A 27905-nucleotide genomic window follows, 5' to 3' on the forward strand; every position below is an offset into this window, starting at 1 on the left:
GGCATTAAACAGCTGAGTGCAGTCAGGTTTAAGAGAGTTTTTAAATATTTGGATTAATCCTACGGATTTACCAATAGGCACTGACAACTTTGAAATTCAAGTTTTCAGAGGGCAATTTTGAATTGGAACACACAAAGACACAATGGATGTTCCAATGTTAAAGTTAGAAATCTGAAGTACTGAACAAAATTAAAGTCAAAAGCTCCTATCACTTTTCGCCTCTTGTTCCCGAAAGTTTGAATGTGAGTGGCTACCTTCTGAATCAAGTCACTAAGCACTGTAACAAATACAGGCCATCCTGCTCCAGGTATTTCATTTTTCAAAGAATACCAGCAAAGAAGTACACTCTCCATTTTGTGACTTCATTTCTATGAATAAGTGTGAGGAAAATTTATCAGAAATGCACCTTCCTTGTAACTACACTTAGTGAGCTGTAATTCTATGAAATGGTGGACTTTATGTGGCAGTGAGAGGGGGAAGGAAGAGATTCCAACAATACAAGCAACTACAACACTGTTTAAACAGGAATTTTAATTTTAAAATGTACATGTTTTCTTCCAATTTTATACCCAGTTACTTTCCTTCCCACATTTACTTTACTAAACAGTTTCACAGGCGTCAGTGTTTAATAATGTCATTACTACCATTTTCCTCGCAACTGGGGCTGAATTGTGCTTTTAATGATGTAACAGTTGGCTGGACTTCTCAAATCTGAAGATTTTGCTTTTTGATATTTAAACAACTCTTTCCAGTCCTCTTAACAGCTCTATATCCTTGTCAAAAATACGTTCACAGAGAAGAGGGGCGACCAAGGAAAGTATTTGTACACAAGTTCATTATTTAGACACTTATACCATAATTGCTGACTAGAAAATGACTGCAGATAAGATGATTGCAACTGGAAGTTATAAATAGTCACTGCTGATCACAGGACCATGGAATAATCAACAAATATTAGGTCTAATTATTGGCTCAAGAATGGGAAAAACAAAAGCAAGTCTGTGGTAACTGTGTGTCAGCTGTAATATCGAACATTCTCTGAACAACAAAAAGAAGAAATAGCCTGTATGATTTAAGTGCATTTATACAAAGGGGTCTGATTTCCCTTTTATGCAAGCACGCAAACCACCATCAGTGAACAGAAAGGGTATACCAAGTGAAGAGACTCCAATATGTATATCATATAGCTTTAAATAATCTGTTTAGTCAAACATGATTTCCTAACATTCCTTTTTAAAATATATTCATCCACCAAAATGTACTGGATATACCATTAAACTCCCATTCTCCCATGTATACAAATTCTTATCTCTTAGACTGTATGAGAGCATAGCAAGAACAGACTGTGAAGACCGTAACTCAAACCTTGCATCAACCTGCTTTTCTTTCAGTAAATCAAAAGCAAAACTTACTGTCATGTCCTTAGTATCAGTAACATAGATAATTCCACATGCTATGAATGCATTACCAGCTTTGGACTTTGGATATGTAGTATTGATATGCCGAATGACCGAGAACGTTTCTTCATCAATGTGTGCTACTATTATTGTTTCATCAGTGCTTGAGGCATATATAATCCAGAGTCCTTTTTCATCCACTGCTATGTTGAAATATGTCTTCGAGTTAGAAAAGAGGTAGTTACGGCCGTGATACAGGGCATTCTCAATGAGCAGCATGCCCAGCGATGCTTTATCAAGCCCAAGTCTGAAAGGAAATAAAGTATCAGTACCTTGTGTTAAAAGTGTGTTTGTATTTCAACCGGCTGGATGGATTGATTCAGAGGATGTAATTACTGATAGAAGCATTGTTGAAAATACTTATAGGACAATTCTAGTGATATCTTTTAAAATGAAGCGCTCCACCGAAAGCACCTTCCAAAACACCAGGAGAAAACTTGACAATAATAACCAGTTTGGGGCACACAAGAGCATGAATTCACTTTGGTAAGTTTAGTTTCATTTAGCCTATGAATGTTAATATCAGTGAGATGAAGGAAGCCAAGTAAAAGAAAGGACGAGTGTGAAAAAATGGGATACCAGGTGAAGCCCAAAACTGAAATCTACAGAAATTTGCCTTCTACCTGGCAGGAACTAAAGGGAGAAAGTGTGACTGACCGAACTGGCATGAATTCTGGGCAGGTTCACCTAGTCTTAGAGCTCGTCTTTTGAAAATAGTTCAGATAATGCAGTGATTTGCTCAAATGAACATCAAAGGAATAAAAATGCTACTTTTGCAGAGCCAAAATTCTGACCTCATGCCTCCAAAAGCACAGCTTGAATGTCTCCTCTCTGATGTATAAAAGTGGTTTTATTCCTTGAAATACCTTAATATGATGATAGTCCAAAGATAGTGGCATTTAGCACCTTAAAATTGAATTCTACAATTGCAAGAAGATAATCAGCTGCTATCAAAGCATATTTGCAGTTAATATTTAATCAGTGAGTAGTGTAGTGCTCTAGTAAGTGCAGAGTATGCTTTTATCCTTTTAAGAAATGCATTCTGTAACAAAGCACATTTCACTGTCTAATATCTCCATAACTTTATAGTTAATTTCCACAAATACAGGAAAAGAATTTTTCAGTCCAAGAATCTACTGTCCAAGAGTTTTCTGAAAGGGCAGACTTAAGACTGACAAATCATGCAGGAAAATGATCCAAAGAAAAGTCAAAACTCAAAAAGTGATTCACTTCAGCTTTTCTAGAACTCAGCTATGCAGCAGCTCCATATTCCAGCAGCACATGTTTGCATTAAAACATGCTTTTAGGGCTGGAGTTGATTTCCAAAAATGTGTCGACCTTGCTAAACCTATTACTCACTTCATATTTGTAAACAACCTGATGCAAGGGCTAGGAGGAACAGTCCCACAGAAATGCCAGTTTTCTTTGGGAGGCTTTTCTATATGAATCAACAAGGCAAAAAGCATCTCAAGATGCTTTAGAAACGAGCAAGATCATAGAATCATAGAAAACCTTGTCTTTTTTCTCTTTTATGTGAAAATTCTGAAGCAGAATAGTGAGGTTTCATTCCTGAGGTTCCCTTCCTGTCACTCCATGGGGACTGTGTAGCCCAGAACTCCAAATGGTTCAATTAAGTACTTAATCTTCCACCACCTTGAGGTAAAAGGTGAGATACAGGTCAATGTCACATCATCCACATCAAGCTACAGGCAGTATTCTGATCAACTGAGATGAGTAAGTCGACCAAAATGAAAAGAAGTGCAAAAACATTACAAGACAAAAGTGGAAGGGATGAAGCATTCCTTATGCAAGGGATCTGGCCATCACTAGAAAACTTACTTAAGGGTACCAGAGAAACCTGATTTTGTCAGCTTGTAAATGTGACAAGAAACTCCTAGATATGTTTCCAGCATTTGCAAAATCATCTAGCCACCTCTAGCTGCTCTTTGCACAGCATCAATACAAAAGCTGCCAGAAGCTTTTTTGCAGCCAAGAATCAAGGATTTTACTACAACAAATTTCTTACTGCCTAACCCTTTCTTATGCTGAAAATAAATAACCTCAGAGTGAACAACTGAACAGAATGGCAAACTTTGAGCAACTTCTTTGAGAGGTTCTGAAGATTCCATGAATAGCTTGTGTTCTTCTGTGCATGAAGGCAGTTCCAAATTAAGGGTGTCCAAGCAATGGTAAGGAACTTCTGTACTATCACTATGCACTGTTTAGACGGAGATGGTCATTAAAAATGTATAAACAAAAATCCCTAAAGATATTTAGAGTAGGTTGCCAAAAAATGAGTTTGTCTTTGGCAGAATAAATATTATAGAATCCAAGCAGCTTGCTTACATTCCTTAGCATCTAAATGAATATAGGAAGAAGGCACACACACCTGCTTGGGTAGAGACATCAAAGTACAGTAATGTTCTTGGCTCAGACATCAGAGTCAACTGAGCTTGAAAGAAGATGAAATCTTTCACTTGCCCTTGGGCTGTATTTATTTGGCTCTTCCCACAAGATGAGATTCTGTTTTTGATTTGTATTGTCTGTCATCAGTAGAAACTGAAGAAATAAGGATGTAATTTCCAGTTCAAATTCAGGGTGATGCATTGGGAGAGTTACAGAAATTTATTAGAAGGAAACCAAACAGCGGAGTGATTCCTCCACAATGGAACATTCAATCACAGGTCGCTACTCCTGTGCCACGGTGCATTCCTGTGAATGAGCAGCATTAACTCAACCCTTACCAGCATTAACTCAACCCTTACCAGCAAAGAACAGTGCTATCTGAGAGCAAGACCTGTGCATCAACCCAGGAAGAAGCTCTGGTAAGCCAACATGTTCTGTAAGTGGGCTTCAGTTGTATAACCCTTTATCTGTGTCCCCCAGACTGAGGCTGAACCAATTGCTATGCTGATGCAGGTAGATGCACACACACCTTACTTTCTTTAATCATATTCTTTTTTCTGACCCTTGTATTCCTTATTCAGATCACATTTCTTTCTGGCAATTACGAACACAGCAAAGAATCCAAGTGCAAAAACACCAGTGTATAATAGGAACCTGCTGGACCCAAGAATCTTCCAATAGGAAAATCCACTGCCATCTCTGCACACAGCATCTTTTCAATCTGAAGGACCAACTGTTTTGCATCTCATACATCATATAGTTACTGCTACAGTTATCTGCCTGGACACAGAGCTGCACAGTGATTAAAGAGCTAATTGTCACAGCAGAGTAATGAGCTGAGAAGCCCAATTCCTCACCTCCAACACATGATGCACACACAGACTGCATGGAAGGCCAGTGACCCACATTCCAATTACAGACAGGAAAATGTTAATTGTTCTATTCTGAAAAGAATTCTGAACCACTTCCTCCATTCTTCCTATGCTACATAGTACCAAAAAGAAACAAAACAGTACAAAAGAAATGGCCTGGCTTTTTGAGGTCCATCTCCATTGCTAACATATGGCTCCTCGTTCCACCACATCATTAGCCTTAAGCAAATTATATCGACTTACTTCAGAATGACATTGGTTCCTCCCTTTTGGTAGTACAGATGATTGTTTTGTACTGCGTGACCGCAACCGTAAAAGAATCCTGTGATGTTAATGATCCTGTAGCTGTCATTCAGCAAGGCATTGGAATTCTCATATTCTTTTATAGAGTTTCCTAAAAGGAAGAATAAAAAATAAAATTAAAAGACCATCATTTGATTTACCTAATTTCTGAAATCCCTACCCAAAAATTCAATCAGAATCAAGTCTGTGACAGACAATAATCGTATTTATGTTTTCAACAATAATTTAATATGCTGGAACATGATAAAATAATCCAGAAGCAAAGCCAAGAACACATAAAGGTGTTCAAGGGGCAGCTTCCCATTGAGTAATCAGCCTTCATGTTGAACACACTTGCTAAACTGCGACAATATTTCCTTCTACCATTCACGTCCTGGAAAAGATCCTGCAATAATGTAGCTCACATAGCATCTGATTCATTTACACTCTCCCTTAATGGTAAGGCAAGGTCCTAGCTACAATTTAGGGGATTAAATTAAAACCATAGAAAGCGGTAAAGGACAAGAATACAAAGACATGGACAATGGGCACTAAAAAAAATCCTCAAGCTATTCAGAATCAACACTGGATTCTGAAAACGTCAGAAAGTATTAGAAATGTCTATCATCATATGCATAGCTAAGTGTTAAACAGTGATATGGAAAACACTCTCAAAAAGATGTGGGTAAAACCATCACGCTTTGTTTGAAACATTAATCTGGGTTGAAGGAATTGCGAAGGCAATGTTAATAAGCCTGACTTTTGATGGTAACTAGCAGTGCCATACCTGAGAAGTGCATGGTAAGCCAAATCCTTTCATCGCTCACATTCCCAGGTTCCCGCATCCACGTTCCAAACGTTTGCTGTACGCTGACAAAGTGAACAGGACTTCCTACAGATGTTATGACACACTCTAGTAGAGAAAAAGCACGCGTCTGTTACCTGTGTGACTGCAACCCAGCAAGCAGCAGCTAGGCTGACACTCTAGCAGGTTACCAGCTTTTTTGGAATGACCGGAGGGTCTGTCTTCAGCTTTTCCAGCCAAGGTATCATCATTTGGTATGGCACACGTCTCACCTGGATTTCAGAGAGAAAGGGTCAAAGGTGACATCTTTCTACACACACGCATCAGTGGCTTCACTAAACTAAAGAAATGATGTTTGGGATTCTATTTCATCTAGAGAAACACTTAAGTGATTTTAAATAAATGAACAAATGAAGTGTTCAGGTGAGTTCGTTCCCTTGAAGTTATCAGGCTGACAGACAACTTTGAGGAGCAACTGGTTTTGCTCAGCAGATTTCATCCTCTAGCTGAGAATTTCAGAGCAGGTGCTTTGAAAGGCAGTACTGTCCCTCTCCTCAGATAGCAGCAGATAACTGAGGCAGCTGCCAGCTGGCTGACTTATCCGTAACACCAAATCTGCTTCCTTGGGAGAGAGCAATGGCCAAACTCAAGGACCTCACACCTCAAAATCTGGACACACCAGCAGTGGGGCTGCACTCTGTAGACAACCATGGAAGTTCTGAACTTGCCACGAATCCCCAGAACAGTAAACCATACTTAATGTACACACTGAGCACTGCATGCATAAGAATGCAGATCAGCCACCTGTGTCATTAAAGAACCAACACAAAAGACTAAGGGAAACTATACACCATATTCTTTCCACAGAGAAATGGTTCACCAAAGAAGCAAATAAACAACTGCAAACATTTTCCCTCACTCCTCAATGATTTGAAGGTTAACTGGTTGGGTTTTCTGCAGCATTTACCATTTAAATGATGCCTTTATGAGATTATTTATAAAACCTTTTCTGTAAACACAGATGCACCTTCTGTCTTTAAAACAATGCAGCACATTTCTACTTTGTTACAATGAAAAACTGCAGAGAACAAATAGTTCTCAGTCCTGTGCTGAAGACATCCTGATTTCACTTCACCTCTCTTCTAATCCAGTTCTTAACATTCACCTCCTTCCACATTTCACACATTTTCACTGTTGTTTTCCAACTGATTCCTGGGCTTTGCAGGACTGTGATGACGTTGAAACTAGCAAGGTAGCAAAAGTATGAAGTATCCATAAAGTAAAGCTGAAAGGGCAGTATGACACTGAGGAATGAAAGAGCAGATTGCACTGCTTTGTTTCCTCCTTAAGATTATAACCTCTCTCTGTTAATACAGAAAGAAAATACTCCAAGGCAGACCAAAAACAACACATCCATTTATCTAAAACACTTACTGATACGACATTTGAAGTTGTAATTGATCACAACTTCTCTCCTAAAAAAGGCACAAACAGTCAATCCAGTTGTGGGAAGACATGCCTGTAGCTGCAACCCAGAAATCCCCCAAATACTCTTTCCAGGTTTTGATCTCAAAGTCTTCTCAAAATATCTCAAGAAAGGAATCCACCTCACAGAAATGACAAGCTGTGATGCACAAGCTTATTAGTCTCAGCCCAAGGAAACTGATAAAATTAACTGCAAGAACAGCTCCTCATACAGTGGTTTATCTAACACTGTGGAATAGTCAAGGACCAGGTCAATGTTTCTTGTGAAGATGAATGCACTGTTTGGATTTGAGAACATTTGCAAACCTCTCTGGGAACTTTCAGCTGCATGAAACAGAAAGCAATTAAGATTAGAAAGCTTTCTATCAGAGACCACTATGTGAAATTTCCACTGCATTCTTTCCACCCAAAATAATAATAATAATAAATATCATAGTGGTTCTTCTGATTCTAAAATATTCTGGCTGAGAGTTAACAGAATTTACAGGACATTAGAACTATGGTTATGGTCAATCTGGGGGAGGATGTAAAGGGCAGAGTGAGGGATGTGCTGTTTCTTCCAGAATTAGCTAGCAGAATCATGAGAGCAAAGCACCTGAGCTTGCAACTAATTATTCTATTCTCTTAAGGAAAGTAAATTTTGAAACAGGTAAAATCTGATTCATGGAAATCATTCCTACATTCTTATGCAATAACTTAATTACAGCTGTAAATCAGGACATGTCTTCTCTATCTTCAAAGGGATATGATTATTATATAAGAAAAGATGATTTACTTTTGCATTATGGTCACACAATTCACTACTCATAACATTTAAATGCTCACTGAGGAGCACCTCTTCTGTGCAAAGTTTTTGAATATAACTCCCATCTGCACACCGGGATTTCAAATCCACCAGAAATCCATCTGGTAAAGTTTAACCCTCCAAAGAACTTCAGACAGTATCAACAACTGGAAAAAAGCTACCTGAGTAAATGCTCTAATTAGATCTTGCACAGCACTTCACACACTTCTGAATTTTAAATAGCATCAAATTTCTGCTCAGCTATCAACTGAGGCTCTTTGGGCTCCATTCTGATGCTTCAGTACCCAGCGTCTCCCAACTGAAATCTCACATGCTACTACAGTTACATTCTAAGAATAAGAGACAGAAATAATTGATGTATGTTCCAGCATTAAATATTCACCAGTTAACAGCATTTATAATAAAAAAGATGACATTAATATACATGCCAGGCCTAGCTCACTCAAAACTCCTACAAGCTGAAATGGACATTGCTAGTAGCTGATCACTAGTTATCTCCTTGCAGTGAACAATTCAGGTGCTAGACATCCTAAATGCTGAGTGCCTTGCCTGCAACATGAAGGGCTGCTAATGACAAATGGGAGAAGAAAGAAGTGAGAACAGTATTTTGAATCCATTACCACTGAAGGACTTTTTCCTAGCACTGGAGAAGAACCATGCTCCCCCTCCTCAACTTTACTATGGCAACATCAAATCAATACCACCCTACTAATGACGAGACTTACGAATCGCTCTGCATACTTCACACTTGCACTGTTTGTCTTAGTTCATACATTTCCAGTTTCCAGAGAAACCTCATTTAACCAACACTGTCACAGACAACTCCACTCTTTTCTGAAAAATGTGAAAGAAGGAAAATTACTACCTGGGACATTCTTTGCTATCACTCTGACCTTCTCAGTGAGGAGGAAAAATCATCCTAAGACTGTACAGGGAGTAACAGTCACTGAAAAACATATCTCTGGCATCAAATGTAATACTATCCGGGGTAAAGGACAAAAGGACAGCAGGACCAGATCCAATATATAGATCCAAAACCAAAAGTTTCCTTCCATTTTCAAGCTAGAAATACAAATGCTGTTCTAGCAACAGCTTCTCTTTGCTTTCCATTATCAACTGATGGATCGATCTAATATTTTCCAGTTATCACAATACAACAGTGTTTGTAGAACGCTGTAGAACAGTGGGCAGAGCAACCAAGCAACAGCTTGTCTCACCTCATACTGCTTCAATGACCAATAAGAATGGCTCTGAGGTAACATAACTTGTCAAACTGGACTAAACTTCAGTGACTCGAGAATTAAAATGCATATAAAATACAGCTGCTGAGTTTTACAACAGAATGAGCAAGATTTCCAAACATCCGTGTGTACCTTTTTCCTCCACTCCTACATGGAGGGGAGAGGGAAAGGAGAGAGGAGTACAGCTGCTGCATTTCAGCAGACAGTCTATGAACTGTCAGTATGGATGTTCTTATCTTGGCTATAACAGTATCTGCTGGGAAATTTGCAGCCAATCACTGCTTCATGACACTTAGAACAACGTGCTTAATCTTGAACCTGTCAATAATATTAAAAAGAACAGTGGAAAGAACTAACCTGTGCATTTGTTGCTGTACATATTCTCCTGAAGCTGTGCTTTACCTTTACGTTTTCCTGGAGGCCCTGGAGGTCCAGGAGGCCCAGGGGGGCCTGGTGGTCCAGGTTCACCTTTTGCACCTGCGTACAAAGCAAAGCACAATGTCACAGGTCCTGCAGGCAAGGATGTAACCTGCAGAGAACAGAGTCAACATGACGGACCTAATAGAGATCTCTAAAATAGCTTCTGTCTTCTGAAGAGGTCTTTGTGTACAGGAAAAAATACAGCTCAATAAACTCTCTGGAGTGCTAATTCTTAGAATCATAGTATCACAGAACATCCCAAGTTGGAAGCAACCCATAAAGATCATCAAGTCTGGCTCCTGAAAGGTGAACCACCCAGCACTTCACAGGTTCCAGGACAACAGTGCAATTTAATCTGTCTGGATTATAGGCATATTAGAGAGTTATAAAGCACAACTGCCTTTGTTGTAAACTGCACAGTGTTCTCAAATACTTCAGTTTAAAGGGCTCCAGTGCTACAGTTTTAGCAGCTTACACGTACAGTTGCCGTGATGCTTTCTTTACATATTCCCGAGTGGAAATCTGCTCTCATTTTCTAACACATAAGTAAAACTACACTGCATGAAAGAGCAGGAGATCAGCTGTCTGGAAGCATTCTGGAAAGGGTGGAATTCGCATCCTGGAAAGGGTGGAACATACACATAAGTCTTCTTGTGAGGAATTGCATAATGAAGGGATCCCCTGAAGACATGCATAATGAAGACGATACCCTGGGCAGTCGTTTTATTTCTGGAGCTGCACATACCCTTGAGACTATTACTGAGAGATTCTAATATCTGAACTGTAGCAATGCCCAGAAACTTCCCTGTGGATGAAGTGGCCACGTTGGCTGGTCCAACTCTTATAGATCATGTTCATGCTACAGAAGCAGAGTGTCTATTTCTCCACTATGTACACTGTTGCAAGAGAGAGTGCTTCTTCCTACCTTCCAACAACACATCATTGTTTGCATCCCCCTTTTCTCCCTTTGCTCCTCTTGCACCTTTCACACCAGGCATACCGTCCTTGCCAGGTAAACCAATTTCTCCAGGTTCTCCTTTCTCCCCTTGGTCACCTTTTGGTCCTGGCACACCTAGAAATAAAAAGTATTTCGGTACAAAGAACATTTACCCATGGTGTGTCCTAAAATCAATACACTCTGTTGAAGTGCAAAATGCATTCACCCTAGTTGTTCAGTGGCTTGCCATATTGCGCTTCCAACATTTTCCCTTGCCCCAGCAAACATCAAAGTAACTGCCCACTAACATTTCCACATGCACTTGTTGCAAGCATGACCACTCTGTACACCTCCTGTGCTTGGTCATTTAGCAGAGTAACTTTTTTAACTAGACATTCATTTATCCTGCATAACCTTGGCCGGAGCATTTTGCAACAAGGAACACAATGGTGTGGTTGTACAACTGACACCAAAACGTTCCACTTCCTGCCTTCGTGTCAGTATTTTGTGCTATAGAAGAGAGGTGAGCTGCCACAGAGCCAGAAATAGAAGTGTTCTTGCAGGCCAAGGGTTCACGTTATATCTGTAAGTACTTGAGGAGAAAATACTTGTCCTTCCACTTACAGTATTACTATTTACACTGAAATTGTGAAACCAGAAACAGAATTATAGTTTTGGGGAGAAATCTGAAACGTGTCTTCCGCACAATTGCCCTCTGACTCTAAAAATAGGCTTTCACTTTCATTTCCCATTAAACAAACAAAAAGTTGATGAACACTAAAGTGACAGACAATGTACTGCCTTCAAACAACCACAGACAATTGGCTCAAACTCAGCCTTCATTTTTAAAGCCCTGTGAAGTCAAAGATTCCTTATGTTGGCAGGCTGAAGGAATGGAAATATTCTTATAATGACATTATTTACAAGAAATTTCAGAATACTGAGGTGCAATTAATTTTATTTTATAGCCTTAATTTGCAATATTTGACAATATATTTATACCATCTTTCACTGTCTAGAATACATCTGAAGTGACCTACAAAAACTTAGTGCAAGACAATGACCATTACAGAATTCTGCAGAGTGCAAATCCTTTGCAGACACTGAATCCCTTCTCCCTGTAACAAAGGTCTAACAGTAATTGCATCTGAATGTAACAGTGAGAACAGGTTTTATTTTATTTAACAATAAAGTATACCCATTTTTCCTCTCTTTCCATTTAGTCCTGGCTCTCCTTTTTGACCTGGGACACCTGGGGCTCCATCTGAGCCGTTGTAGCCGGGCAGTCCATCGAGTCCGGGAGGCCCTGAAGAAGCCAAACAGCACAACAGAAATGTCACCATTCACTATAACTTCAGAAATCAATAATCAGCATTTCTAAGTGCTGTTTATAGCATTAAATTAAAATAATCAGCTACTCTTTTACAACACTCTTGCCTAAATGCTACCAGAAAATTCTGAACACCATCTAGCTTTGAACAAATATGCTCTGGCAAACATCATACAATTTTCTCACCTCCAACACAAAAACACAACCTCCCTTCTACCCCCAGAGGGGCACAGGTTGACATTAGTAGGAAAGTGATAAAGGCAAGTAGTCACTCTATTCTCCTTCATTCTAATTAGCAAAGAAAGACTATACTGTAAAGATGCATTTCTATAGTTCAACATCTGTACCAACAACTGTTTCAGTGAACCAAAACCATTACTGCAGTTGTGAAAATGTCTTACCTGGGGGACCTGGAGGGCCTACACCAACAACATGCAAAAGAACACAAGAAAGAAGAAACAGTGAGTTTATCCTAGCACGTAAACAAAAACAATCCCAGATTGAAGTGATGAGTGTTAGGTCAGAACAATGAAAAGGGGAGGAAAGCACATCACGTCAAAAGGAAATCCTATGAATTTACATGTTTTGTATTGTAAGCAAACATATGAACACTACTGTTTTTACATGGAATTGTTCTCTGCACTGCACCACACTCACCACAGCACCTGGCTGGAGAATTGCCTGGTGTGGTAGAAATTGGACCTTTGTTACTCTACAACTTTTATTAAAATAACATCTGCCTTATTCCTTCTGACTTAATTTGAGTATAGGGCCCTAATGGTAAGAAAGCACAGCAGGCAGGAGTAAAGCATCGCCTGAAAATATTTCTATTACAAGATTTGTCTTTTGTGATCCCAATACACATTTTAAAAAAAAAAGTTGTTGCATTTAAAGGAGCAAATCAGCTCCATGAGCACTTTCATCCAGTCACTGAGTACTGCCTTGTTTCAACAAAAATAAAATCTCTAAGACAAAATAACAGTAATTCCTCGATTTCCCTACAGGTGACACTTTCCAGCATTAACAAAACACCATGAGTAAAAACCATTTTATAATGCCATCACAGAGATTATCCCTTTTAATGAGCACTGACAATACCAGTTGGTAACTTACTGCCAGTTTTCCAGTAACTGAATCTCTCCCCCACACCACAAAGTTATGTGCATTAGTGCCTAAAATTTGTATGCCATCTCAGACTCTGAGGATTTTAATTATCCTTGTAACAGATAGATAAGTAGAACAGAAGATAAGTAAGAAAGGTGCTTGAGAGATAGTAGAAAGGGTGACAGCAGAGAAAGCCAGGACTAAAGAGTTTAATGGAGTCAGAAGAGCAGAAAGCTGTAAAAGGCATTGAGTAATTATGATTTCACAACTCTGGAGCCCAAGGAAACATGGCTTCAACTGAACTCATAAACTTCCAGAATTTATAAGTAAGTATAGGTAAGTCCCGAAGTGGCACCTACTATCTTTTTTAAGTAGATAATGTAAGTGATATAAACATATATATACACAAATATGAATTTTGATAAATAGCAAAATTTGTCATGTAAAACTTTATCTACTTCAAGTTCTTTGAAAACATTGTGATTCTGTATTGCTGAGAGTAAAAACAAATGTAATGTTCATGGCAATTAACATACCTGTTAAGCATATCCCTTTTGTGCTGTTACACAAATCCACCATCACTCGGACCTAATGTTGTAAAGAAATTAAGTTCAAAACAAAGTAAAACACGACAGCTCAAAGAAAATGATCTGATTTACAAAACCAAAGATATCATTACTGTGCTTCAAAGAATAAAATATTTAGACCTGTTCTTACACTGAGACACCAACCACTTCCTCATGCAGTGATTCTCTGACACTAACCTGTTTGGTACACCTCACTGCAAGCCCTACTGAAGACATTAAGAAAATCATTATGGAAATGCCCACGCTACAATTCCACAAATCAGCTTCTTGGCCATTATAAAGCAGTTCTTTCCCCTTCTACTGTAGGCCTTTCTATTATTTTTATCTTTGTATTATGATTTCAAACACTTCATCCCCCTACAGCATCAACCCTGACCCAGTGCCTTTCTGAGTCCCAGTCATTCTGAGAAGCTTCAGAGTCAACCTAACTTAGCTCAACGGCTGTTGCAGTCAGGATTTGCTTGTTCTCCTTCCCCTCATCTCTCAAAAACCAGGCTTCTGTGCTGTAATTTGTAAAATACACCTTGTCCAAGCATTCTCTAATTCAAACTGCATTTTAATCTGAGTGGTTTTGTTGAGATCACTGAAGTGATTACAGCTCGCTCTGAAGCCCTGCAATTATCTCAGCATTATATTTGCCACTCAGTGCAATCCACACAAAAGTTACAAGCCTGGCATTCAGAGAGCACGTTACAGTGTGCAGCCTGCCGCACAGCCTCCAGCTCAGCCACGAGGAGCCAACTACCTTTCCATCAATATATTTTGACGGAGCACATCTTGATTTGAACAGAGGAGGGGCACAAGTGGACAGTCTTGTCACATGCTGTTAAAATACACTTTGTGTCTCTCAGCTGAATTTGGAGAGCACAATAAAATTTGTGTCATTTAACCACAGAGAGGTGGCACGTGTAGCTGCCACTGTCACAATTATCCAACTCCACCAATAGCAAACAGTTTTAACAGCATTCCAAAGCCTGTGACATTTTCTCCACTGATTTTATTTGTGAGTCACTCAGATTCAGAGAATCATAGAACCATTGAGGTTGGAATGACCACAAAGATCACCCAGTCCAGCCATCAACTCATCCCAAAATGTCACTCAATGCTACATCCACCCTTTCCTTGAACATCTCCAGGGACAGTGACTCCAACAAGCAGCCTGTTCCAGTGCACAGACACTCTGAGAAGAAATTGTTCCTAATATCCACTCAGAACCTCCCCTGGCACAACTTGAAGCCGTTCCCTCTAGTCCTATTGCTGCTACCTGGGAGCAGAGGCTGACCCCACTTCATCACAACCTCCTTTCAGGCAGTTGTAGAGAACAACGAGGTTTCCCCTGTGCCTCCTCTTCTCCACACTCACCCATCCCAGTTCCCTCAGCCGCTCCCCCTAATCCTGGCTCCAGACCCTTCACAGCTTTGTTACCCTTCCCTGGATGCACTCCACGGCCTCAATGTCTTTCTTGCCCAAACTGAACACAGCACTCCAGGTGCGGCCTCACCAGTGCCAGTGCACGGAGACCTGCAGCTCCTGCTGGCTGCGCTCTCTGACACAAGCCAGGATGCCACTGGCCTTTTTGGCCACCTGGGCACACTGCTGGCCCATGTTCCACCACAGTCTGCTCACACCCCCACATCCTTTTCCTCTGTGCAGCTTTCAGCCACTCTGCCCCAAGCCTGTAGTGGAGCATGGTGTTACTGTGACCAAAATGCAGGACCTGGCACTTGGTCTTGTTGAAGCGCATGATTAGCCTCAGCCCGACGGTCCAGGTCCCTCTGTGGCACCTTCCTTCTCTCAGGCAGATCGACACAACTTGGCGTCACCCACCATCCTACCGAGGGCGCACTCGACCCCCTCATCAATAAAGACATTACTCAGTGCTGCTCTGAGCATCAGACCCAACCACGGTGAGCGCGCGGAGTCGCACGCGTCGCGCCGCCCTACCGGCACCATGGAGTAGGTGAGCATCATCAGCATCTCCTCGCTCTCGGCACGCACGTGCCCGCGGCGACTCCTCCTGCTGCGGGCGGGGGGCGGGTGGCCGGGCCCGGCTGAGCCCAGCGGGTCCCGCACGGAGCCGTTGGCCGCGGGGATCCGCGCCGCCTCCAACTCCCGCAGCGCCGCGCTCAGCTCCCGCCACTGCGCCAGCAGGAACAGCGTCCCCGCCGCGCTGAGCGCCGACAGCAGGCCCACGGCGGCCAGCACGCAGCGCAGAGCCCGGCCGCCCGCCTCCATCGTGCTGCGGCCCGGCGACTCCGGCCGGCGGGAGGGATTTATGGCCCCCGGAGCCGTGGGTCGCGGGATGGGCGGAGGGGAGTGGCGGCCGCCCGGTAAGGGATACTGCGCGGTAAAACAAAGCTCCCCTTTACTTACAGGATCACTGAGATTTGAAAAGACTTCTAAGATCATCTGATCCAAACATCCACTCATCCCCACGTCACTCAGTGCCACATTCACCTTTTTCTCGAACACCTCCAGGGATGGTGATTCCACCACCTCCTGGGCAGCCTGTGCCAATGCCTCGCGCCAGTCTTTCTGAGAAGAAATTCTGCCTAACACCCGACCTGAACACACACTGCCATTCTGCAGTGCCAGTGATCCTTCGCTAAGAACACACGTCATTCACCAGCACTCATGTGCACCAACAGCACTACCTGCTGCTTCCAAAGTTCGAGCGTGGATGAACATTTTCCCAAAGTCTCCTTGCCAACCCCTGTAAGCCGTGGGATATCTTTGATACAACACATTCTGCTCCTAATTAATTCATAATAAAAATAAGAAAATGAATTATACAGTACTCTGTTGTGAGGAACATCACAGCTTAGCTGAAGGTGAAGACGTCACAAAGACCGTGAAACTTGAAAGAACTCTGAGGAAGAGTTGTAGAAATGCTCTCTAACAATGCTTAAACTTTAAGCTTGAAGACAGACAGCTGTGCTTTTTCTCACTGTTGCTATTTCAAATTGATCTCAGGAAATTCAGCCTCTGAATGCCTGGTTCCCTGCAAGGAGGAGCATCATTCCATCTCATTCCATAAAGGAGACAGGAGACAAGAAAATTACCTCATGTCCAAAGGAGTAGGGCTCACCAACCTGCTTATCTCTCTCAAGGAAGGACCAGCACCATGCAGTCTTGCTAGTCTCATTTGCACTGTAATACAGGATAGCAGACATCTCTGGTAGCTCACACTGCAAATATCCTAACTTAGGATTTAGCAACAGGTTGCACCATCTCAAGCCATTTGTGCTCATCTTCTACCACGGCACAGTGCATTTTTCAGCTTTCCATATCTTATAAAACAAAATCAGGAACCTAACCCCTTAATTAATTGGTTACAATGCTTAAAATTTAACTTGGCTATTGAAAAAACATTAACCCTATAGGGATGGAATTGTACTACATATGAAGCACATATTTAAGTTTTGTTTCTATTAACTTGTGAAGGGAAAAAGAAAAAGAAATACAACCTTACACAGAACTTCTCCTAAGTCATTATTTCCTAAGCAAGCTTTGTTTATCATGTCACAGATATTATAAAACTGGTTAGAATCTGTCATAGCAGCAAACTAAAGCATTTTTGTCTGAGACCATAAACAGAACTTCACCCCATCTGAATGCCTCCACATCCCCCCCATCCTCTAGTACTCCCACTTCAGGGCTTTGATTTTTCATCTCCCTCTATGTGTCCCATCCCAGTACAACACACCCAAACTCTTGGTCCATCCACTGTCACCAGCTGCAGCACAGCTCCATTCTTGATTCCTCTGTTCTTTCTCCATGATGAACAGCAAAGCAGAATGAAAGTTTGAGAAAGCTGCTGATAAAAACTGAAAAAGTACACTCAGTAATAATCTACACCAGCATAAGAGAACAATTATCTCTTATATCCATTTGGTCCTTTTTTCCAGGTAGGTCAGATAGATGCCAACAAGCAGCAGCTGAATTATTTGGTGGCGCTTCAGGAAGTTGTCATTCTTAAAGCATGTCCTACAGTAAGCATGCATCACACCTGACCTGCAGGAAGCATGGCATACAGCAGTGATGTACATCAGCCCAGCCCACATGGGAAGTAGAACAAAACTATCAATGTATTGCCTGCACACTGCAGGTACAACATCACATTTATTCTTTGCACAATTCCAGCTCAGTCACACAGCTGAAATAAATTGTTAGAAGATAAAACATTGCTTTACCATGAGATATTTTTGCATCCAAATGACATGCTATGTGTGTAATAAAGAATATCACTTGATTATTCTGAGGCAGACAATGTATTCAGAGGTGTCACACTGAAATACTGCTCCCACTGATGTTTTACTTTGCAAAAATTGTCATAACTGAAATGTCATCTCTTTAGGCAGCTCTCCCAAGATGAAGCACACTGCATACTGGCACACTGCTTTCACTTGAATAACTAACGCTGAAAGATGGACTGAGTTCTGAGGTGATACTCCACTAGATAGACAACCAAACTTCCTCCAATTATGACATTAAAATGATGCTAAAACAGACCATAATCTTTATGAGTACCATTAGAAAGAAGTTCACCTCTTTCCCTCATCTACTTTTTTAAAAAAAAAAAAAAAAAAAAAAAAAAACCTTTCATAGCCTCCCATGATAACTGATACTCCTCTGAGACACTGGGTACTGGTAACTGCTGCAGCTATATGCCCAGCATGGATACATTCCAGAAGAATAGAAACACAAGTGCTATAATGCCCTTTTCTCCTCATCTCTGCTATCACTGCTCAAATCATACAACACATTGGCAGCCAAGCAGCTATAGAGTTCCTCCATTCAAATCATGGTTGCAATTCAGTTTTGGCACTGAAGCAAACACTGTTTCACTGTAGCATCCAGACTCTGCACCAAACTTCATGGTTAACCTTGTCTTGCAGAATAGCCTCAGGCTCACATCAATGACAGCTGCCAGAATGCATTTCTGCTCAAACAAACTCTGCACCTACATTCCATATGCATTGTAGTATATTGGATACACAAGCTTCCCTTTAAAGGAGGGGGAAAAATGAAAAGAAAAAAAAAGTTATTTTTAAGAGTAAGAGGCAAATGAATAAAATAATATAAATAATATAAAATAATATAAAATAATATTATATATATAATAAAATAATAATATAAATAATATAAATAATATAAAATAGTAGAAGAAATAGAAGTATGTTCATGGTATAGCCCCCAGTACCACCGTGAAAGAGGGGCTGGATTAAGGATTAAACTCTTTAAGGTTCATTCCAACCCAAACTGTTCTATGATTGTAAGTATAAGTGAAATTAATCTTAGGCTGAACAAATAGTATTTAATTAGATACAGTTAACAATTTGAAGCAGTATTTTATATAATAGTTTAAAAAAAAAAGACAAAAAACCCAGCATGGAAAGGTTATGAATTGCTAGATGATTCTTACATTACTAGCTAAAAAAGCTGGATCTATAACCCAGCCCCTTTAAGTTTCTGTTGTGCATTCAAGCGGCACAAGGATATAAAGTTCTTTAAGGCATCAGCAACATATACCTTAATTAGAACCCCTGATTTTAGGCAACTTTTACTTTAATAGAGAGTTGTAAAATAAATACATGTATACAACGAAGTCCTGGTATATTTTGGAATATCTAGACAGTGATCAAAGCAAACTAAGGACCAATGAAAATCAACCTCTTACTAGGTCAGCCTTTAACATCCAGAACAAAATGCACAAATCTCAGCAAGCAGTGCAGCACAGAGAGCACTACCCGGTGCCAGCAGCACAGCTCCTCGCTGTGCAACAGCCATTGGCTGCTAAAGATGGCTTTCCCAGAAAAGTGCTCAGAACTCCTAAGTATGCTATAACGACCAAAGCTGAATCACAGAGGAGATGACTTGAGGAGCAAAGTCACACAGAGCAATTCAAGCACCATTGCTACAATCGTTCATTGGTGATTTAAACTAGAGGAATAAAAGCAACTGAAGAAATGCATGACAAATGGTAAGTGACTCAACAGATCTGTCACATCCTCATCATAGCACTGCAATCTGAAGGCAGTAAATGCTACTGGAGGAATCAGTAGTTCAGGAATTAAATACTGAATATTTATTACCAAACAAACTGTCAAACCCAACTTTTGTCTAGATTGAAAGCAACACACAAAACATCTGCTAAAGGAATTCCAATAACACATCTCCCAGCAGTAACTCCAGTTCTGAGCTGCAAACTATGGGCACTCACCTCAGCCACTTCCCATGGATTTGCCATGGAAGCAGTGTGGATACACCCCAGTGGCCTAAGGATATCAGATTAAATGAACAAAAATAGCAGCAAATGAAGCAGAGCAGCCTTAAAGCTTCCTCTTTGCTTCAGAGATTTCCTTTCTGCGCTACACTGGGTGTACATTGCATCCATCCCTCTGACTTCTTAGCACTATACACAGTTCAACCTTAGCAAAAGCTGATTACAGCTGCCTGTGTCTCTCACTAACTTTCACACAATCAGTGCTCTTCATAATTTCCTCACAACATTCTGTCATTCTATTTATCTACCATTATGACCCACTGGAAATTAAAACCACATTTTCTTATCTGAGCACTTCTTCATTGGATGTACTGCAATACATGCTGTAAGGACACATCCTAAGATTCCCTATAAAGCCAAGAGAGACAACTAGCACTACATGGCTTAACAAATTCATCCAGTGCCTCTTACAAAGGGACGTGGGGGCTGAGTTGCCAAGCAGCCTTCCACCTGTGGAACAAGATGAACCCCATTCCAGGAAAGATTGCTTTACCTCTCCTGCTAATAAAGCAAGCTCAGACATATGTGTCTGAAGTTAATGGACAGTGTACCCACAGCAATATTACCTCTCCGGGAGCTCGGCATATTAGGATAGATCTTATTCAGACACATTTCATAAAAGATCATCTCTGTTTCAAAGGTCTTATCATCTCATCTCCAGGCAGCACACAACAGGAGTGGAAAACAAGAAAAGAAGAGCGAGGCAGAAGGCTTTATTAGTTTTTTATTCTTAGATTTATTACACTTCAAGGAGTTTTTAAACATGAATCTTCTAAGCATACCATTTTCAGGAAAGCTGCTGTGTAACTTAGGCACAGAATGTACACTCATAACACTATTTTGAATATTTTGCCTTACTTTGGAAGAAGCTGTAAAAGGCACTGAGTGTAGCTGAGGAAGGAGAGGGCACATCACCCCCACAGCCACCCCGATACAAAGCCGTGCACTCCTTCATTTTCAGAAGCAGCAAAAAGCAGTCTGTGCAGATCTCAAAATGGCACATGGCTGTGACACAACATTCAAATTGTTCTGGGAATACAGGATGGAGGGGGCACTGGCAGAATGCTCAGCGCCTTTACAGGCATTGTGGCTCCTGCCCACGTCTACAGCAATTTGGCACATTCTGTGTCTGGGAAGAATCCTCTCACATCGCACTGTCTGAATTTTTATTCCTGGTCTCCACAGAAAAAAAGAAACCATTTGAAGATACCACAAAGCGATGAGAAATGCCACAAAGCGTAACCTGAGGAATGGCATTTCTAAGTAAACAAGATTGAGTCAGAAAAACTTTTTTAAAAAAAGCAATTTAATCAGGGTTTTGATGGGCTGGGTGCTGCGCTGCCTGGCGGGCACAGAGGTCTCCTTGTCAGGAAGAGGCTGGCAGCAACCATCAGCTCTAACAGTATCCTCCATTGCAGTCAGACATGGTACTGAGAGGTACATTTTCCATGGCAGGCAATGGAACAGCAGATTTGGGCAGCTGACCGCCAACCTTTCTGCTGTACAGCTTTTTCTACCAGAGGGCCTTTTAGCCAGTATTATCCTAATGCAGAGTTTCCATAGAAGAGGAACCAGAGAGCCTAGCATAGCTATCAGTTGTCATTCGGAACCAGCACTTACAGTTTAAAAAAAAAAAAAACAAAAAAAAACATGGACTTAATCTCAGGATAAATAAAGGAAACTGGCACAGCAACACAATTTGTTTTGTTTTCTACTCATTTACTACCATTATATTTTCCAGTATACTGGCAGATCTGTGGGACGTTCTAGAAACACTACAATAGAAACACAGCAAAACAGTTTAGAAATATTGGTAGCTTGCCATTCCTTCTTAGCTTTTGTCACCATGATATGAAAGTGCATCCAGTGTCCACTTCTGTTCCTACTTCTAAATCAAGATTTGGATCTTCATGTCAACAATGATAGACAGCTTTAAAAAAAAAAAAAGTTCTCTCTTTGTTTTCCTTCTTTCCCCTCAGAAGCACTTTGTAAATCCCAATGCTCTTTTTTATTACTTGTCCTTTATTGAATTTATTTTTTTTCTCCTGAAGGTACATAAAGAGAAATCACATCAGAAACAAGAATGCCCCAAACATTCAGGTCTTCCAGCTGTTTCTTTGATTCCCCACCTTTATTAGCACTTGGTTATGGTTATTTTTGCACTAGCACTTGGAAAGTTTTGCACTGTTTCTACATAAACTAGTTTACATCAATAAAATCCTATTTCTTACAAGCGTGCTCTCTTTATTTTTTTTTTTTTTTTCCTTCTTCTTAAAAACACATCGGCTCTACAAGATGCAACATTGACTTTTTGCCTCACCAAGCAGCACTACTGACACTGACCCAGGGCCCTGCACTTCACAACAAAAGCAACATATGTATCGGTGTGCAGACACCAGCAGTGAACAGACACATAACAGAAGCATTAATGTTTCACTGTAGAGCCTCAACATAATCACAGATGATTCAGAAGTCTGACCTTTGCAGTCCATGATAATTTCTGCTTTGTCTGCATTTCACGGTTTATTAGAAAGGACACAGATTAAGCATACTTACCTCACAAAACTTTAAGGCCCAAAATAATTTTAAAGATCACGGCATTTGGGAAATATTCTGAGTCACACAATGGAGTCCCACAGAGCCCAAAGCCAAAGAGCAATTACAGTTGTTCGGTCCGTGACCACACACAACTGTTTTGCTTTTGCTAGCAGCTCCTTCTGCAGACAACTGCAACAACTGCAGTGCTGCATAGCACGAGGCTGTGATTCCACAAAACTGGCTTCAGGCCTTACAAGGTGCACAAGGTAATTACAAGGTAATACAGAAGCTTAGAACTATGTATTTCAACTCAGTCAGAATCATTTTAAAGCAGAATTTCCAATCTGAAATTCTACTTAGCTTTAACTTAGCTTCATTCACATCCTTTATGGTTTACAATACTATTATTTCTCATAGACCACTTCAAAACATCTACTTCTATTTGCCAAAAGAATGCAAGAAGAAAAAAGGGAGAAAAGGGGGAAAGAGTAGAATTAGAGAAGGGAAGGAAAGGGAAAGGAAAGGAAAGAAGAGAAAAAAACTAAAAGGTATCACAGAATTTTAAGAGAAACTGATGGGTCACGAAATTCTCCATAACTTTGACAGATACATGCAAGAATGTAGCAGTAGAACACACTTTCTGAAAATCCATCTTCTTGCACAAACAATGCATCCCATGCACTAAGCCTACTTTTACAAATCTGTCAGGCCTTCAAGCAGAGCAGGACTGAGAAAGAAGTTAGGCACAGAGAGAACGCTCTGAATCCTGCCCACTTCAGAGCTCATGCAGACAGGGCAGCTCTCTTCACAGAGCAATTGGTACCATTAGCAAAATAAGCAGCAGCACTTGAAGGAGCAGTTAAAAGGATTCAGAACAACTAGAAGCGATCGGTCACATTTTCAGTTGATTGCTTTGTACCTTCTTTACAAGCTAAACTTAAGTACTGCGTATTTATATTCCATTACAGAAATACCTACAGTACCTTCAGTGCTGGAACTGTTCTGTTCCATAAGCACTCTTAAAATGTCTGCTTCCACTGCTGGCACTGCAGGCACAAGAGGTTTGGCTACATTTCCACTTAGCAAAAGTTTAACTCACTTTCCGTTGGGTTTTTTTTGGAGGGGGGCAGGTTGGTTGGTTGGTTGCTTTAAATTTTGGTGGAAATTGTCTCTAGCTGTTAAAAACAAAAATGCTTAAAACTTCCTATAATTTATGCAAATGACCACTGGAAAGGATTCTGTGTGATACAACAACAGTATGACAGAGTACGACTATAATAATCAAATAACAAAAATTTGCCCGAGAAAGTCAGGAGTGCTTTCCTACAAGTGGCACTGAAAGACAGCCAGTCTGTTCAAGCTGCTGAAGGGAGAAGTTGGGAGTCCAGCAGCCCTAACAGACCAGTGTGTCCTACCATGACTGGAGGGATCCCAGTGAGTAGGAGAGCAGCGCTGGCCCCTTACAGAATACAGTGCTTATCTGGCCGAACAACAAGGCCCTAGATCTCAGGAGTCCTGAAAGGTTCCAATCCTATCTTTCTCCTTTAAAAACAGGCCAAGTGGCTGGAATTAAAGTACAAAGAAAGTTCAGAAAGGCAGATAACCCCAAACTTCAACTCCTTGTGAATAACAAGAAATACTTGGAAAGCGTAAGTGTTACTTCAAAGAAATTAAAACAGGGGAAAATGGTTTAAGTTCCACAGAAAGTACTCAGTCTTCCTTGGTCCTTTCAAGTTCAAGCTCTCTATCACCTTTATTGCAGTCAGTCCATGGGCAAAGAGAAAAAAAATCTGAGACAGCGCTCCCTAGTTCCTGCACATCCAGAAGGGGCAAAGCTTTCATGCACCTCTTCCTTTTCTTGGCCAGCTGTAATTCCAACTCAGGAGTAGGACAAAAAGTAGCTAAGCTGAACAGCTAATAAGCAAGGAACTGTAGATGCCCAGAGAGTAGATTCAGAGTTTGTTTGAGATGACACATCCACGACTTGTTCCTGTAATACTTCATTACAGCCACTTCTGTGTGCGACCAGAACACATTGTTCCCATCTTCACAACCAGCTGCACTTCTTGAATTAACAAGTGTAAGCCTATCATAGTCTGAAGATCTGAACTTATGGATGTTTTTCTCCTATTAGTCTCTCAGAATGTGGTTAACTCTTTCCATTTTGACTTACACTGGCTGTTTTTTAACGCTGTTTTATCAGTTCTGATGTGGACAGAATGAGAAAAGTGACTTGGAAGGAAGTTACTGAAAAAATGCAGCTTACATTTTTAAAAGGTTTACATCCTCTTATCAGGCAAGAGCAATGCTTGATATAAGCTAACGTCGATTCCAAAAGGCAACAGCAATGTAATCCTGCAATAATATATTTTTTGCTTTTGTTTCAAGCATCTCAAAGCCCAGTGCATCTACTTGGCCCTAAATCATGCAGGTAGACAGTTCCCTTGTAACAGCATACTGGTTTTATACACTGCCACAGTGAATTACACATCTTGATCAGCAACTAAAATATTTATGCAGCAAAGCCTCTACCTTGCATGTGCAGCCACTCCTATAGGCTTAGCATTACGAGATTGGGGCTGCACCAACCCTAAAAGCCCACTGCCCCAATGCAGCTACACACATATGTAGTCTTCACAGAAGGAATGGTTTTGGTAAAGCACGGAGAATACAAACACCAACAGAGTCCAAATGCAAGTGGCTTCTGAAGAAGCAGCAGTCATAAATAGTACTTTTCCTAGTGAGGTTTTTTCCTGCATTTGTTCCAGACAGACACAACAAATAAAATACTTCAAAAAACCAACAAACTACCTTCAAGGTCATCATCTCCAAAGACTTGCATGTATTTCAAAACAGTACAGAGCAGCTTTCTGACTGTACTTGAAGGAATGATGAATTCTTCCCAAAGTGTCTCTTTCTTTCAGACTGTTTAAACACTTTTAGGTTCCGAGGACATATCCTGCAGCTAGGGGAAGCGTGTGGAAGACTGCTTTAAGAACACTGCACTGTTTGATCATGACATGTAATGTAATGATGCAATAGCAGCCACCTCATCTGCTCAGCAGCTATGCACAGCAGTGTTAGAGCACACTCATGCACAAGCCTTCTTTTTGCCATTTAAAGAGGCAGAAATACGAGATGGAAGCCAAATTTCTTCACCAAGTAGAGAACTTCACAGGTTGAGCATGGGATATCCCCACGGCTTTTCCATTAGACAGAAACAGATGAAGCATCTGATTACACAGACACTCACAGTAGTCTTAGCTCCATTAGTAGTATTTGATGATTAACTTGTTTAGGATAACAGGAAAGCAGTATATATGAGAAGTTAAGAGAAAAGGCCTAAGCAAAATGCCTCGATAAAAAGAGTGCATCATCCTTCCTGGAGAGCCTACAAAAGACAGACAACCACTACTGCAAACGCATGGATGGTGGGGGAAAAGGAGAGGGAAGTATTACATCTGTATTTGCCTGCTACCAATATTCTTCATCTAGCCAATGGTTTGGGCCACTCTTCAAGGTGCAGCACTGAGCTAGATGGTTCTTCAGCCATGCAATCACAGACTGCATCCATACAAACATCTCTGTCTCCTTCTACCCTGAATCACATGCAGCAGATTAGGGACAGATGTACCAGACAACATTCAGCCCTGCTGTAAGGACAACGTTTACCTCATGCCCTACTAACTGCAATGGGATCATCAGGCCATAAAAAAAATTAAGCCCTAAGCCTTACTCAATCCTACTAGTTTCACAGTACTGAAATTTTGTAATTTTGTACATAGTATTTTTGTCTTCACTGATTTAACTGATTTTCTTTCTATGCTGTTGCTAGATCTGATTTGATCCCATTTTATTAAAACAACATTCTAACCAATGTTATCATGTGAGCCACAGGGTCCCTGCAAGGATGTGAACTCCCCTGCTCAACCATGGAGAGCATTTACATCCCCTTTTCACAAAAGTCTATTGTAAAATATTTAGGGGGGAAAAAAAGCCTTATTTTTATTGTATAAAACAGAACTTTGTTAATTCACTGAATGCCTACTCAGGCACTGAAGAATTTGCAGTATTTAACTATAGATCTTTGTAGTGAACAGCAAGTCCAATCATTCTGGTTGCATTATACAGAGTTCCAGGAATTCTTTGGCTTGAAAGAACTGAAATTCATTTTCTCTGGCATATGGAAATAATATTTGATTTAAAGATATATCCCACAGAAGTCAGTCTTGACAAAAACCAGTCTGAATGTAAACAAGCATTTTTACATTATTTAACCTTTCTCATGCTCTCTTCATGACCAATTAAACTGTCGCATTGCTGCCAAACTACAATTCATGAACAAATTCTTTTTGTCACCAAGTAGATATAAAGCTTTGACAGAAGGAGACCCAACAAAACATTACTAAGATGTTCCATTTTTAGAAATGAGTCGTTTTGATTAAACAAATGATTAAGGTACGAGGAATCAATAATTCCATTGTGTGGGAAACTAGCTAGATCTTTGACTCCCTTAAACCTCAAACAACTCATGCTAATGAAGAAAGAATCTATAATGGTTTCACATTCCTTATATTTACTTCTTGCTTTACCAAGCATTTCATTCTGAGGTTTTATAAATAATCTGAAGAATTAGGTGGTTTATTCTTGCTATTTGCATATATAATAAAGAATATCTAGGGATATATGTGCTTCTAAATTGAGTTAATCTTCTTTTTTTTCTTGTTATTACTATGATTTAGCAATATGAAAGTAATACCTTCCAGAGCAGTTTTTCCAATAGCTGTGGTATTCTCTAATGCTACAGACTTACATAATGTCTTATAAAACAAATAAGCAAGTTCTGCACAAGTTATTTTTCTTAGTTACTAAAGCCAAAGCAACACTGCAATGAATAAGTCTATTTGAAGCCACAGGAAAGGACTGGAACTCTCTTTGGTAACTTTCTTTTGCTGGTACATAAAGCTCTTTTCATTTGGTATCCATAGAATAACTCATCCTGTTCAAAACTGACAATTCATATTAGTTTGTCCACATTAACAATCTGTAAGTAATATACCACAAAATAGATCAAAATCAGCCTCAAGATCTAGTTCTGCTAAAACATAGTTTACAAGTAGTAAGAACATAGAATTATCTTTTTAAAACCAAATTATATATATATATTAATGCCTGACTTTCCCTGAATTTTTAAGCAGGCTTAAAAATTGAAAACAGCTGTCATCTCCTTTGGAAATCAAAGAAATAGATTTTAACAAACACTCCTAGAACATAAGATAATGACTGAACCCTAATGCACAGAATTGTGATCAGCTCTGAATACAAGACACAATAGAATTGCTCACTAAAG

General features: G+C 40.3%; 1 protein-coding gene across 1 annotated transcript; it reads right to left on the minus strand.

The window, feature by feature from the left end:
* Positions 1-506: 506 nt before the first annotated feature.
* GLDN (gliomedin) lies at positions 507-15976 on the minus strand. The gene is made up of 10 exons (XM_052671958.1): positions 15676-15976; positions 13681-13732; positions 12442-12459; positions 11909-12016; positions 10699-10845; positions 9711-9830; positions 6014-6094; positions 5805-5930; positions 4979-5129; positions 507-1704 (listed from the first exon to the last, which is right to left on the minus strand). The coding sequence occupies exons 1-10, from the start codon at positions 15964-15966 to the stop codon at positions 1245-1247; spliced, it is 1554 nt and encodes a 517-aa protein (XP_052527918.1). The 5' UTR covers positions 15967-15976; the 3' UTR covers positions 507-1244.
* Positions 15977-27905: the final 11929 nt, after the last annotated feature.

This window comes from Tympanuchus pallidicinctus, unplaced genomic scaffold (genome assembly GCF_026119805.1).
Source record: "Tympanuchus pallidicinctus isolate F22 unplaced genomic scaffold, pur_lepc_1.0 scaffold12, whole genome shotgun sequence".
NCBI classification, from domain to species: Eukaryota; Metazoa; Chordata; class Aves; order Galliformes; family Phasianidae; genus Tympanuchus; species Tympanuchus pallidicinctus.

Excerpts from the sequence above, each read along its gene's own strand:
- GLDN (XM_052671958.1), bottom strand. The coding sequence starts at position 15,966 with ATGGAGGCGGGCGGCCGGGCTCTGCGCTGCGTGCTGGCCGCCGTGGGC. Across the intron at positions 10,846-11,908 it reads TGGAAAGAGAGGAAAAATGG|GTGTGCCAGGACCAAAAGGT; the intron begins GTATACTTTATT and ends TTTTATTTCTAG. Across the intron at positions 9,831-10,698 it reads CAATGATGTGTTGTTGGAAG|GTGCAAAAGGTGAACCTGGA; the intron begins GTAGGAAGAAGC and ends CTTTGTACGCAG.